Genomic DNA, 15,947 nt, shown 5'->3' with positions numbered 1-15,947 from the left:
GAACTACGTTGTTCATGCACTTCCTTAGCTAAGATCAGTGAAGATAATTACATGGTTGGTAATTTTCAGTTGGATGTTTGAAGCTTGACACTTTGGGGAACTGTCTTTCAAAGGCAAGGCCTAAGCAGTTGTGTACTGCTGGCCTGACTCAGGAACAGAAAATCATGGAATCATGGAATGGCTTGTTTTGTTTGATAAACATCACTTCATTCCAACCCCTGCCATGGGCAGGGACACCTTCCACTATCCCAGCTTGCTCAGGGCCCCATCCAACCTGGCCTTGGACACTGCCAGGGATGGGGCAGCCACAGCTTCTCTGGACAACCTGTGCCAGGGCCTCACCACCCTCACAGGGAAAAATTTCTTCCTTGTATCCAATCTAAACCTGCTCTTTGTCACTGTGAAGTCATTGCCCCTTGTCCTGTCACTCCAGGCCCTTGTAAATCATCTCTACTAGTCTTCTAAGCTAGTTATGGTTGTTAGGTGCATTAATAAGGCAGCATGAATATCACGGTCCTGCTGTGGATGAGTCCAGACATTCCTGCTCCCTCATTGTCTCTTTATGTGTATATATGCATAATATAGAATGGTTTGTTCTGATTCTGGTTAATTCAGTGAGCTGCAAGCAGTCTGGAAAGTAGACTTTCTTTTCTCAAAGCAACTGTTTTTTTTCTCTTCATGATAAATTTGGGGGGCTCACCCTTGTTCGTGTACTCAAAAGAAAAGTTAATGTTCTCACATCTTAGTTATCCTGCAGACTTTAATATAAACTAGCCACAGTATTAATACATTTTCTTCTGTTTATATACATGAACACCTTTATGTGTAGAGGCACTATCTGTCTTGCAAAACCTCACAAATCCCATTGGTAACCATCAGCTATGTCACAAATACAGAAATGTCTATTCAGATTTTATTCTAAGAATATGTGGAATGAAAAATAAGTATCAATTTCAGATATTTTTCTAAATTGCTGTAAATAATACTTAAGGGAAGAAAACAGTGGATTTCTAGGCTGTAATGCTTTATACCCTCTGTTGGTTGACATTTAAAGGTACTAATAGAGGAAATTATATCAAGCTGTTATACCGTTGTTTAATATTTCTATAGGATGCTAAAACTCTTCCTGGAAAAGTTAACTGAGGACTTCTTTGGCTGTGAAAAGATCACCTTGGCCCAAAAGTCAGTTGAGACACAAGAGGCTGATCTCGAATACCATAATTAAATAACAAAGAGCTAGATCTTCAGACATATTCTTGTTGTTGCCTTCTAGCAGCAAACTATTTAGGTCAAACAAGCAATTTGTCAGTGAAGAAGATTCTTTTAGGGCTTCCTAATGTTTAATCTTTGGAGGAAGCAATATTTCTTAGAGCATTTCATTCCCTCCCACCCTAAAGTAAAATAGCTGGGTTTCCTGTTGTAGTGCTATTGCATAAATGTTTTCCTTTGAAGTAGAATTAAGTTCTCAGATTTGACCAGTGTTTCACAGCTAGAACACAGTTCCCACCAGGCAGCAGCTGAGATGGGGGGAAAGATGCAGCTGCAGGATGTGTTGTGCCAGATGTCACAGAAAAATGCCTGCAGCACAGATTGAAAGTGCATGGCCTTATTGTGCCTAGACAGAATCAGGCATGTACAGCTCATACAGAGAAAAGAGGAAACCTCATATCTTTGTTTCGACTCCCCAGCACAGTCCCCAAATTGCTGAGTTAGGGTGCCTGGTAGACAGTTCTACATCACCCACACAGTGCAGGACTCTCCCACTGCACTGTCAAACCATCCTCACAGAGAAGCAAGGCTAGAAGATGCAAGATCAGTTGAGTCCTGAACTGTACGCTACCAAAACTCCCTTTTTCATGAGCTGAGGGCACGTCAGTATGTAGGCTGCAAAGCCAGTCAGCCTGGTAGAGGAGAGCAGTGGATGGCTGGAAGATGGGAGGGTGCATTAGAGATGTAAGACTCTAATGTTCTGTGAGTCCTGACCTCTTCCTGAGCCATCTGCTCTTTGCCTCAGTCAGAGATGGGATCCTGGTTCTTAAGGCAGCATTACAGCTTAGCAACTAGACATGGCACTCAGGGCTGTGCCTTAATTGACAAGGTGGTGATCGGTCAAAGGTTGGACTCAGTGATCTTTGAGGTCTTTTCCAACCTTAATGATTCTGTGATTAAAGTTTGAGCTTATACAATTCCTATATTCTTACAGTTTTAATTCAGTTCATCTGGACTGGCTGCAATTTATCTGTCTCTGCTCCAGTGAGAACCTGGGTGTTAAACTCTTAGCAGGTACTCAGGAGCACAGTGACCACCAGAAGTAATGCTGTTGTGTTACTATTTAGTGCATACTTTAGTACCTAGATTCACATTTAATTCACTCCCATCCTGGAGAAAGGAAGGGAGGGAAAACCAAAAGAGCAAAACGAGGTGACATGTGCAGTAACTGTCAGTGTCTTTACTTCTATTTACTTTCAATTATTTGAAGAACAGGTAGATGACTGGGCTAGGAACAGCTCACTAAACCTATGGGTTACTGGCTTGAACTCTTCTAAACTCAACTCTTCCTAATTTCAATAACAAGCAGGGTTTGTTATGAGTTTAATTCCCAAAAGAAGTTTAAGAACTTTTGTATGTCTAAATAATCCAACCAACAGAGCATTTTCCCATTGTCTCCATGTCCAGTGTAACTTTTACATTAGTGTGTGAGATTTCTTTGTTGCCAAGATCAACTGAACCAAAATTGCTAAAAGTTAGGAATTTCTCTGAAAAAAATCTCTAAGTCTGTGGAGCCTTTCTGTCTTCAGGAAGAATTGGCTTCTTAGCTGAAGATTGAGAATATTAATCTGTTATTGTTTTCCACATTGTTTAAAGGGACTGATTTAGTTTTTTGTTTGTTTTGCGTGGGGATTTTTTGGTATCCTTTCATCTCTTTAGAGTTTTAAATAGACCAGCACCTTTCATAAATTGACTGAGACACTGATGATTCAGACAAGTTCCTAGGTGAATAGACAGCTAATTTTGGGAAATTATTTAACCTGGAATTTGATCTTAGAGGTCATCATCTGAAATGATTTTTGGGACTACTGGTCTGGCATCATGAGAAATTTGTATGCTTCAGCCTCTGATGCTTCTTACTAAAAAACCACTTTGAGTTTAATTGGAAAAGTGTTCTAAGAAGAAGGAAGAAAAGGTTAGTCATAGTCTTCATTGCCTTTTCCCTTAGGTTGACTTGCTGATGTGTAACACTTCTGTTTAGAGCTTGGAACATTTTCATTCAGCTCACGAAGGTGCAGCTGAATCCCATTTGCAAAGTGGTGGAAAATCCTGTCCCAAGAAGCGTAAAGCAAAAAGTACTAAAAATCCCAATTAAAATGAATAGTCAAGAGCTTTTTTGCTGACAGTATCTCACTCCAGTTAGCGTGGTACTGTCCAGTTTGTCACCGTGCTCACTGTTACACAGAGCTTTTTTGGATTAGCACTTTGTCAGCAGAGCAGCTGATGGAAATCTGATTTAAGCCAGGAAGTGTAAATTTCATTCTCTTTTGGTCTGGCAGAGCTATACCAGAATGAAAGTTCTCTTTGCACAAGGCAACAGTAATTTGGAAGTAAAATTGATGTAAACTGGATTTTAAAGGACACAGTGGCAGTCAGTGAGATTATGCTGGAAGCAAAAATGTTTCCATTCTACCTTTTAGTAGTTAAGAAATTTGAACTTCAAACCTGTTCCCTGGTCCTGCAGAATCACTTTGAACTTGAGTGTACCGCTGTTTTAAAAGACCGAGAGAGATTATTTCATTCTCTGTTTAAAATCCTCATGCATCAAACCTGTACCTTTTATTTGAATTACAAGATATTTACAGCTGTATTATCCACTCTTGAGGTAAGGTTTAAATGGTGAGGGTAGTCTGTATTATTTCTGCAAAGGTGTTGTAATGGGGTTTTTTAGGAAAATTACATCTATTAATTCCAGTTTGAATTTATATTGGTTTAACTTCTGTTGGTTTTCCCATACTTTTTTTTTTCTTTAGGAGAGCATAGTCTAATATCAGTATCTAGAGATTCTTTGCAAACTGTGACAAATAATTTGTCTTTCTTTCAGACAAGTATTTAGATAGCTAATATAGTCCTAAGAGTCCTTTCCACTCTCAAATGATTCTTGTACTTTGGAAACACTTTGCAATTTGTCTTTATAATTCTGAAGTAGGAATGGCTGATTTGGATTTACTACTTCAGTGACTGTTTCCAGAAGAAACACTGCTGCTTAATATTCACTTCTTTTTCATTCAAAGTTCATCTTAGCTGTCTTAAACAGAATGTCATGCTGGGAGGCTCAGTGATTACCTGCTGTACCCCCTAACATGTTAAATCTTAAGACATGAATGAGATGTTATGCTCATTACATGAATCCATAGAAAAGGCAGAAATGACCCGAAATTTTCCCTCAGAATTGCATTGCAGAAAATGCAAATTTTGCTCCAAAGCATTACACCTTTGGAATATCTTCCTCTTTTGCTTTGAAATTAGAGTGGCCTTATAAAGCAGTCATTTCACCTTCTAATCCTTGCCATCTTGTAAATTCTAACAATCTGCTTGGTTTCTATCAATCAGGGAAGAGGATACTCCAATAAATTTAGGGGGAAGTGGATGTCAAAGTTGTTGGTCTTTAAATATCACTGAAATGGTGGGACTCAAGGATCTGAAGAGCCTCTTCTACCCTAAAGGGTTCTGTAAGCTGTTCATCTGACTTAGATTTTTTTTCTCTTGATGCAGCTGTGATCTGTGGCTTTGCTAGTGTTCCTGTTTGCTGATAACAGCAAACAAACAAAAGCAGGCGTGACGCACTTCACGGGTATCTCGTGTCACTCTGGCTGAACATGAAGGATATAGAACAGAGTTCACAGCTGCCTGATCTGGGCTGGACAGAGAGCAGGGCTTGGTGTTGAGCAGGAACACCGGGTTGGGGGTGAGGAGCTGCCCTGGTGTTCTGCTGGTTTCAGTATATTGACCCATGCCCCAAAGCACCTCTAACTCTGGAGATTGTCAGAGCAGGCTCAGCTGTCTTTGCACAGGACTAGGTGGTTTAAATTTGTCACCTGCACTGTCTCGTCATTTAATTTTAATTTAACCTGCCCTTCAACTTTGCTAAGGCTCTTTGCTGAAGTCGCTTGTCTAGCCTGCTCAGAAGTGCACAGTTCTTACTCCACGCTGAGATCAAAAGTCAAGGTCTTGCTTTACTGATTGGTGCTGGAAGCTGCTGGAGAGTGGGGGCAAATTAAATGTGAGAGTCCTGTTACCTCTGTTTGTACTTCCTAATAGATGTGGAATTGTGTACCTTTGCAAAAACATGCCAAATGTCCCACAAGGACTATATACAAAATAAAATACTTCCTGTTCATAAAAGATGGAAAAATGAATACCAGTGAAGAAATAAGCACCAATATGTGTTAAATATATCAAGTATTTTCATGCAACCTAAGAAATAAAACTAGAAATAAATCATAGTGCTTAACAGTCTTTTTATGCACCTTTGTCCCAGAAGTGTTACAGGGAGTGTTTGTCTACTGTTAGTGATCATGTCCCAGATTTAATTTTTCATCACATTTTGTAATTAAAACCCATTCTTTCTGAGAAAGAGAAAAGAGAACAAAAGCCCCTTGAAGTTTGACCAGCTATTTGTTTGCTAGCAATTTCAAAAGTATTTTTAATAGAAAGCCAAATGTGTTTGAAAAGACTTGCATAGTTCTGACTGTGTAGTTGTGCCCATCCCATTCATATGTTTGTCTAGCATGCTAAGGAACTGTCCCATTTTATATCTTTTTTGCACAGAATGTTTGAATAATCAAATATGCAGTTCAGAGCTGCTTGTGAATTTGTTTAGTGTAAGCCAGGTATGATGCTGAGACCTGTGGCACTATAAGGAGCCAAATGAATTCCCTTTTATTTTTCTCTTCTTTGTGCTCTTTCTACCACTCAACTTCTGTCAAATGAGATGAATGTTCTAGAGAAAATATCATCCTTTGTATTTCATGCTCTAAAATTCTTATGTGGAATGAGGAAAATACAATAGATGAGGATACAACTGAGAGATTGTATCATAATATTTAGCACATTCATGTGGCAAATTGTATTTGGCCAATGTAGAAAAGCCCTTGATATAGAGGATCATCAATACCATAATAAAGCATCTAGTTTCTTTGGAAGTTTTCAGCTGAGATTTTTCAGGAGTCCTTTTTTTTTGGTCACACTAGGTTGGTTAGATTGGTACTTTCAACTAATACAGTGGAAGCCACTTTTCCACAAGTAGTGTAGCACTGCTGCAGAATTAAAGCAGATAAAAGCTATTAACCTTCTCAGCAAAGCAGTTCTAAGATATGTGTCTGCATCTGTGTCTATACATATCTAAGTGAAAATAAGAAGTTGTCTGCTTCACTCTAGTTCCATGAAATGGTTCACATTGCATCAATGTTCTCACAGTGTGTTCTGTTCCAGCATTAAGCTTTGCAGGACAGGTCACAGCCTAAATAGCTTTGCTTCTGTCCAAGTCTTGAAGTGCTAAAAACAACTGGCCATGGCAGGGGTCACACAGTCCTAACTATAGAAAGTGCTGTCTGGCCTGCCTGTGATAAGGGTTAAATCTATTATGGTCAGTGAAGTTGCACGGTCAAATACAATCAAAATCAGGCTGTGCAGCCAGCATTAGGCAGTGATCATGACAGAGCTCATTGAGAGCCATTGTCACCTTCCATGAAACTCACACAGGCCATTGGGTGCCCATGCTGTTGACCTTAGGGGCTCAAGACTTCTGTTTCCAGAAGTGAAACATCATGGAAGACTAAGAGGATTGTGATTTAATTGAAAGCATTGACACCTTTTTTAGACTACATTGTAGTGATTTTGCAGTGGACACTGTTAGTGAACACTTGAACCTTTAAGCATGAGCTCAAAGAAATTGTGCATTTTCTTTGCCTCAGGATAACACAAGCTCAGTTAAAAAAAGGGTAGCTGCAAGATTTAAAGGTGATTTATAAATACTTGGGTGTTTGCAATGTCTAATCTAGCAGTTTAACTTACATCTGCCTCAAAAAATTAAGGGAGTTCAAACTGAAATATAAGAAGCAGCAAACAACAGCAGCTGAGTTGGAGGAAGAACATCTCTGAGTGTCAGAAAATATCTCATTTTCTATTTTCTTTTTTTCCTTTGGGATTTGTGATTGAGGCTTTATATCCTGCCTCTCCACCACAGCTCCATTTCTCTCCTGCCTTCTTGTGATTCCTATCATTCTACCAAGTCCCCAGGTTCTGTCTTCATCCCCATTCCTTTTTTCTTCTCTCACCTTCAGCTACCAGCAACTTCCCTGCTCTCCCAAGTTTTCCAACAAGCCTGGGGAAGTTGCAACATGATACTTTGCCAGCTAGCAAGCCAAATTCCACAGATCCTTACCTTTCATGAGATCATTAATCTAGGTATCCTTCCATGGCAGAGCTGCCATTTTTTCAGGAACAAGTGGGATCTCAGAGCTCTCTTGCTCTTTCAAACCCTTTGAAGTTGATAAAATAGTTGAAAAACCAGAATGACAAAACAGCAGCATAACCACATGGTTCTCATTCCCTGGGGGATTGGAGCCTAGCAGGAGAAACCTTCCCTGAGGGAGACAGTCTGATGGTCATGTCACACAGGTGTCTTTTTAATTTGTTTTGTTATTTAACAGTTTGACATTGACAAGGAGGCTGGAGAGAGGCAGATTTACCATCGGTACTGTATGGAGCGGGCATCTGTACACTGTGCCCACGTGTTCACCACAGTCTCTCAGATCACAGCTACAGAAGCAGAACATATGCTTAAAAAAAGCCCTGGTAAGACCTGAATTATTTTTTTTTTTTCTGTATTTCCTCTGAATGCCTGCACTTAGACTGGATGAACACAATAGAGAGAGGTATGCAGACATGAAGAGAAAGAACACATGCACAGTGTGGCTATGTTATTAACCAAATTTCCGTGGATGTTAGGGGTTTTTTTTGCCAGAGCTCCTCAACTTCAGGCATTTTGTCTGTGGCAGGGTTTCCATGCCTTTAGAACTGAACTGTAATAAGCTGCATATAGATAAAGTATTTTCTATTTGGCCAAAGAGTAGAGTTTGAAAAATAGTTATGCGCCAAATAATTTGTCTGGTTTTCCCCTTGATATTAGTCTCATAAAATATGAAGCTTAGAAACCTTGTCCTGTTCCATGCATAGATTTTGAGTAAGGTCATGATCCCAGTTTGATGTGTCATCAAAGTTCTCTTTAAATCATCTCAGTGCTTTATAGGGATAAACCTCAGTACTCCATCTGCAGGTAAGAAGCATGAGGGAAAAACTGCACAACAGTTTTGGAGACTGTTTAGCAGGTGTGTTTGTATCTTGGTTATTTTAAATATAACAGTGCTCAAATTATTTTTTTTTTGTTTGGGTTTGGTTTTGTGGGTTTTTTGGTTGTTTTTTTGGTGGGTTTTTTTTATTGTTTGTTTTTTGTTTGTTTGTTTGGGGTTTTTTTTGCTTACTCTTTGTAGAGTTAATGGTTGATTTGCAGTGCTAATTATAGTTTGGGATTGTTATCCTGGTTAACTTCAATGCTTTAAGCTACATTGTGGTTCCTGAACCCAAACAAATCCTTTGCCTCATTCCTGACTAGCTGTCAATAGGATGATGGACTTAGATTATATTTTTCATATAATTTTAAGCATGAAAGCCATGTCTTAAAAGTCACTGAAGTTCAGTCATTTAAACTGGGATATCTCTGAAGGGTCTTGGTTTTTAAAAAGTGAAGATCACTCTGAAAATCAGACTTTTGAAGCTTTTTTTTTATATAGGGATGAGGCTTCTCCCTACCACAGCTACCATTGAAAATCATAGTCTGTGTTTTGGGATTTTAGGAGACTGAAATGAGTCTGAATCCAGTTTAATTTGGGGAAGAAAATCTCCAGGCTGCTCACAGATAAAACATCAGTTGAAGCTGAAGAGAATTCCATGCACAGAGATTCACAGGCCTGAGCTTTTTGTGATTATTCTTGCAACTTTGAAGAAACCAAGTAAATATACTTAATGTTTGGGTTAAAAAACTACTGACACATGTTGACATAGCTAGAAAGAAATTCAGTAGGAATTGTCACCCCAAATCCTAAGAGATGACTTTAAGTGGAAAGTGTATTATGATGGGAATAAGTACTTTAATAGTTTCTCTGAATCCAAGACCACAAATAAACTGTGGAGGAATATATTCTCACACTATTTGCTCTCTATGAAGTTGTGAAATCTGCATAGACATTGATTTTTTTGAAAGTCCAGCAATCCTTCAGTAGGTCATTGAGCTTGAATTCTGCAAAGGTACTGAAAGCATGTGTACATTTCTCCATCCACGTTAAAAATATACCTTTAAAAGGAGGGTGCTGAATTGGCACAATTAACTTTTATTTGCATTTGTTGAGACATAAATTCTGTAACCAAATTGCCAGCTAAAAATAGCTCAGAAATGTACAAAATTGAGCTGTCTCTGCTACTCCTCTTTAACATCAAACTTGGATTATAATTTAAATTATAAATCTCATCACTTGGAAAGGTCCCTTTAAAATTTAGTAAACCTGATTGCATAGAGAAATTTTGCAGCAGGACAAAGGCCAATTTACCAGTCTAAACCTGGCAGAATGACTCTTTGCATTATGCAGATCCCACTTGCTGCAGTTGTTACGTGATCAAAAATTTATCAAACCATATTTGTCGAAAGCTTGAGTATCTTTGACATATCCAGCAAGATTCTGTCCATGATCGTAAGTTATATTGTTGTGATTTGAAAACGGATGTTACGCGATTTCTAATGTTTTCACTCAGATATAGAAAATATTTCTCATGAGCAGTAGAGAAGGCTTTGAATCAAAATTCCAAGAGACTCAGGTATCAGTTGAGTTCTAGATCTGGGCTTCCTATCTGTATATATTTGATCAAAATCATAGATGGAGACTCTGAAATAGTACAAGTCAACTCTGAATGTAAGTGATCTATTAAGAGAAAACTTCATTCTATGCTAATATTACTTATATCAATGCCAGTTTCTTTCCTATAGATGCAGAAGTCAAAACATTCTGATTTGACCTGTTTGGGATGATTTTTCAAACAAAAATATTGGTAATTCATTCAACAACAACAACAACAAACCAATAGCGAGCAAACAAACAAAAACCAACCAACCAAAGAACCCAAACAAACCAATTACCATAGGGATCAAGCTCTCTTTCATCCCTCACACATGTTCAAAATATTCCTGTATGTTCAGCAGAACTAGTGAACTTTGGGCCACCATGTCTGTCATGCATCCCAAAGCCTTAAACAAGACCCAATCCTCACAAAAAGGTAAATGAAGCTGCAGTTAAACCAAAGAAAATGGGAGTAGGTTATACACAGGCTGCTGCTGGTGTGTGAGACTCTCCAAAACTCCCTGATAAATGAATGTGAGAGTAGAAATAAGCCGGCCAGAAATACCCAGGGAAGGGATTCTTCCTGCACTGGAAAGACTTTGAGATGGTTGAAGTCTCAAAGCTCTTTCCTGCATGAGCCAGTTCTTCCACAGAAGAAGAAATAGTCATAGAAAGGAGAAGTTTTTGATAAAGACAATGGAGGATGTTTCTGCTCAGTTGCCTCCCCACAGAGGTCTCTGTTCAGACAATTCTTAAGTGTTGGGCAGGAAAAGCTAAAAACAATTTTTCCTCAGGTCTACCAAGACTTTTTGTCATTGAAAACCAAATTTTAAGTACCTAGCAAGTAGAGATTTCATGGTCTTTAGTTTAAGTAATATTCCAGAAACAGATCCATCAAGACTTTTGCTATTTCATAGTTGCTGCTAAAGGTTATATTTTTATCTGTTGCAGTTTAACCTAGAGCATTTCAGGACATTTTACAGGTGAAAGTTTAATCAGAGATCATTTACATGGCAGGGAAATACATATATTGCTGGACCAGGCTGTAATTTTCAAGGAAGTATTTAAAAATGGCTGTGGCATTTGCATAATGTCAGGCAAGTATCATAAATCAGTATAGGTCTGTTTCAGTCAGTTGTGTTGCCATGAAATACATCTGCTGAGGTACTGGCCTCCCCTTTCATTTCCATTCATAATCCAGCTCAAAGGATAGAAAACGGCATTCTTTCCATATACATGGACTGGATTTAGGGAAAGCCTTTGAATAGCTGCTGTGATCTACCAGGAAGGCTAAGAGTGACTGAATTTCAGTGTCTGTGTATATCCTAAAACTCTACCTTTAAAATGCTGGAAATGAACAAATTTTAATTGTAAGATCCTTTAAAATCTTGGAGGAGGGCTGGAAATAAAGAAATTCTAATTGTGATATCCTTAAGAATCTTGGAGGAGAGCAGCACAAAAAATATACAGTGTAATTTTCGGCAGCTGTTTTTAGGAGAAATGCAACTGGTTACTGGAGAGAGGCTATTTTGTAAAGGTTTATTATATGCTCCCTTTATGATAAATCCTCAGAAGTTTTGATAGAATGGATATCTCCTTTGCCATGCAGTAAACAAGGGCATAGTACAGCACAGTTTATTCTTCCAAGGGCTCTCAATCTGTAGTGATAGAGCAGGCAACAGTGAGATCAAGGACAAAGAGGTAAAGGGCAAGTTGCACAACAAACATACGGCTCAGTGGAGACATTACTGGAGTCTTGACAGGACTCAAGAGCAGGGTCTACCCAGTGCTGAGGACAGGTGAAAGCTGCTTTGATGCTGCAGACAGTGTGTGGAGGCAGCACTGTTCCCTCCCCCTGAGTAACATATATAAGATATAACCCACATAAAGCTGAGAGACACGTTAGTTCTTTCCTTAAAGATTTCTCTGACTCTGAAGATGTCTACCTCTGCCTTTTCTCTACTTTTCCAGATGTTGTCACCCCAAATGGCTTGAACATTAAGAAATTTTCAGCAATGCATGAGTTTCAGAATTTGCATTCCATGTACAAGGCTAGGATCCAAGAGTTCATTCGAGGTCATTTCTATGGGTATGCTTTTACTTTTCAAAAATTAGCAACGCTTGTCCAACACTATTTAAAGCAAAAACCAAAGCAGGAGGACTAACAAGTACTTCATAGAGGAGTGGAAATGTTGAAACCACCTTATTCAAATATCTGTCTGGGATTTCTCAGTCAGAAGCTGAGGGAATTTTAGACACCAGATCTGACTCTACGTAACAGATTGTGATATCAGACAGCAGATTTTGATCTGTTTGTTATTTATCCAAGTTACAGTTTGTCAGATTAAGATAGTCAATTTAAAGCACAGCAGAAAAGCCTCACTTCCATTTTTCTCTTGTGATAATAAGTTCCTCCAGAATAGAAAGCTGTTGTGTGTTTTGTTTGATTGTATCTCGAGAAATACTTTGTTCTTGTCTGTTTTCTTGCTTTCAGCCACCTTGACTTCGATCTTGACAAGACTTTGTTTTTCTTCATTGCTGGGAGATATGAGTTTTCCAACAAAGGAGCTGATATGTTTCTAGAAGCCTTATCAAGATTAAACTTTTTGCTGAGGGTAAGAAAACTTACACAGCTGTTGAAAGCATAGAGCTTATGCTCAAACTGACAATACTGTGGAAGTCATCTGCAAGAATTCCCTTTCAATACTCTGGTTTATAAGAAAGTAATTACGGAACATTCATAGAGGACTCTCTTCCTGAACCATCAGAATATATGATGATTTCAGACAGTTTAAAAATAATTGATTACACAGTTCAAGAAGGTAATCCATGGTTGCCTCCCTGGTTTTTAGAGAGAAGTCATGAAAATAGGATTCTAGAGTTTACCCTGATGGCTTATATATTATGATGGAAATAAAAACAAGTCTTTAAAGCTGCATTTTAAAAAAATGTTTTTAAGCAAATTGCTTAATTCATCAGGACTTGATCGTGATCTTTTAATTCTCTGAGTACTGCTGCCCCACTGTATGGGAATGTTGCATTAAAATCCACAGAGTGACAGTGGCCTAGTGCAAAGCAATGGGAAGCCACTCAGTTCTCCATGGTTCTGTTTCCTCAGCTACAAAATGAGTGCAATGTTTCTAAATGCCTTTATGGAGTACTTCTGTGAAGGTAAGTGCAAGCCTTGTTAAAAATCACAGAGCAGAGCCCTCACCTACAATGAGGGTGTTGAAAATGACTCCAGGTGTGTCTCAAAGACTGGTATATTGAAAATAATACCCAGAAAAAATGCTAATTGATTTCCAATCATCTGGCAAGGATCAATTAGTTGTAGTCCTAGACTCTGTCTTTTGTACTCTTATCAGTTGAATTATATGGAAAAGATGGATAAAAATTATGATACTGCAGTGTCAGCAGGGATCAAAGAATCACCAATGTTCAAAGCCCTAAGTACACTTGTTTTACCACAACCTTTACCACAATGGCATTAATATGCCATTTAGAGCCTCTGGATTTTCTGGTAATTTTTAATCCCTTCATGCACACAGATCACCTCACAGAACTGAAGTATTTCTTCCTCAGTAGAAGTTAGTTGTTTGGCAGTGCTGTGCAACATCAGCTGCCTGTTAATGGCATTTACGTGGCTGTTACTTTGTGAATGCTGGTAACATGGAAGGTCTTGTGTGATAAGAGGGAAAGAATTGCTTGAGCAATTATTGCAGCAATATCTTTGTGTAGCTAATGATTTATATCATAGAACCATAAAATCTTTAAGGTTGGAAAAGATTTCCAAGATCATGGAGTCTAACCTTTGGCCAATCACCAGTTTTTCAATTAGACCATGGCACTAAGAGCCATGTCCAGTCATTTATTGAACATTTCCAGGGAGGGTGACTCCACCACCTCGCTGGGCAGCCCCTTCCACTGCCTCATCACCCTTTCTGTGAAGAAATTCTTCCTGATGACATCCATGGCAAACAAGGCTGATGGAAATTAAAGGAAACTGAGGCTAGTTTTCCCAGGCTCTATAAAACAGTGTACTGTTGCTTCTCCCATAAGTTGAGCCTGGATTTCTGGCATTATTCTTTCAGTTGGTGACATCTGATTAGCTGTTCTAACAACACTTACTCTGTAATTGTTTTAAGAGGTAATTCCATTGAGAGTAGCAGACTGCCTGTACTAATTACAAATCTGGAAATGGTGATACTTCCTAAACAAGTCCCAGTGATGTGCCTGAACCTAAAAAGTACATACCATTGCATGGAATTGTTTTATTTTATGGAAATGTTTTCCTCTGCTGGTTGAAAACCTTACTAAAATTCTGTAAATAAAATAGGGATGTTGGGAGAGACTGTTAATGCACACTGGATCGTGCCATGATGGATTTGGAGCCTGCTTTGAAGAGAGGGAAGGGAAGAACATTAATTAACATTAGCAGCATAGATGAATCCCATAGATTATCTTACACTATACGTTCCCCTTAAGTCAGTCTGACAGAAGGCACACTAACAGCATGTTTATGTATCTAAAATTTGAAATGGAGGCAAGTCAAAGTAATTTAATTTTTACAGCTCTGAACAGAGTTCATCCTTAGCTTTTCATTAAACAGTTTCTGAGAGGAGTAAAACCTCATTCATGCAGCAATGAATGGACCTGGTATTTTCAGCCTTGTTCTTGCACAGGAGAAACTAGCAAATGAAACCATCTAGAAATAAAGGGTTAGAATTTACAGCAAGTGCTTTCTGCCTTTGAAGTAGCTGGATGGGAGAGATGAGCAAGAAGTTACTTGTGGCTTTTTGTGGGTCTGGCAGGTTCTTTGCCAGAGTTTCAGATAAAAAATGGTTGTTCTTTCTGCCCATACAGTTGCTACTGTAGGAAATCCCTCATCTCATGCCTAGGCATGTCTCAGCTAATACACCAAACACTCACTCCTTTGAGCCAGCACAGTTTGTGTCAGGTGAGGAAGTGTGTAGGACTTGTGTTTTTCTGCAGTTTATGTGCACATCCAAAGCCATGTTCTCTAAACCAAGAGGGCTCAGGAAGATCTGATTGCCCAGATTGAAGCTGGGTGATATCTCTGTCAATCTCTGACAAAACTTCATTTGCAGGAAGAGCTACAAGATCTGAACCTTCCTGGAAAACCAAAGTGCATCTGGCGTTTCCTGTGACTAATTCTTAAAGTTGGATGTGATAACCATGAGATAATAATAATGAGATTTTTTTTTTTTTAATTCCTCTCCATTTCTTGTCATGTAGGTTCACAAGACTGATGTTACAGTTATTGTGTTCTTCATCATGCCAGCAAAGACCAACAATTTCAATGTGGAAACCTTGAAAGGACAGGCAGTCCGTAAGCAGCTCTGGTAATTGCCATTCCCACCCTGGTACAATCTGATGTGGATTCATGCAAATGTCTCAGCTGAAGAGTTATGCTCCTTCTTTTTGCTAAAACTGAGGATTGTGGGTAACTAGAACGTATGTCAGGGATGAAAGAGATGGGAAAGATAAGTAAGGTCAAATACTTCTCCTTTTAGTTTGTTTTCTTTTGTTTGTACAAAGTTATTTTTAGTTAAATTGCCTTTCCATTCTATTAGCAGCAGCAATAAAGTCAAATGCTCTAGAAAATCCAGTATTCTGGATGTCTTCTGGCTGTTTCTGGTACTCCCTTTGGACATGCCATATAGCTCCCACAAAATAAAGACTTCTCATTTTTCACAGTGAGCTTCTCTGTGGAAAAAAATAAATCAGTTACACATCCTGTTTTATTTAGAAATATGGAAATTGCACTGTGTGATCCAGCAGATCAGCAATTGGTAACAATTGTATGTAATTTTCTATATGGACTACAACATTATGGCAGTGGCCATAACCAAGCAGTGAAACTTACAGTTAGGAAGGGAAAATTGTCACAACCCTACGTATTCTATAACTTTCCAAACAAAAAAGCAAAGCAGGAGCAGGATTAACCTTCACTTTAACTGCTGTGTGATAGGAGAAGACTGCTTT

General features: G+C 38.7%; 1 protein-coding gene across 2 annotated transcripts in view; it reads left to right on the top strand.

Annotated features, from left to right (window-relative positions):
* GYS2 (glycogen synthase 2) overlaps positions 1-15,947 on the top strand; it is a 41,908-nt gene that overhangs the window by 13,470 nt on the left and 12,491 nt on the right. For both annotated transcript variants that reach the window (XM_023927219.2, XM_023927210.2), the window contains 4 exons: positions 7,704-7,848; positions 11,913-12,030; positions 12,436-12,556; positions 15,198-15,304. In XM_023927219.2, the coding sequence (XP_023782987.1) occupies positions 7,704-7,848; positions 11,913-12,030; positions 12,436-12,556; positions 15,198-15,304 (491 nt within the window). The remainder of the gene's footprint in view (positions 1-7,703; positions 7,849-11,912; positions 12,031-12,435; positions 12,557-15,197; positions 15,305-15,947) is intronic.

This window comes from Cyanistes caeruleus, chromosome 4 (genome assembly GCF_971803275.1).
Source record: "Cyanistes caeruleus chromosome 4, bCyaCae1.hap1.1, whole genome shotgun sequence".
NCBI lineage: Eukaryota > Metazoa > Chordata > Aves > Passeriformes > Paridae > Cyanistes > Cyanistes caeruleus.
This window is presented reverse-complemented; position numbering and strand designations above follow the sequence as displayed.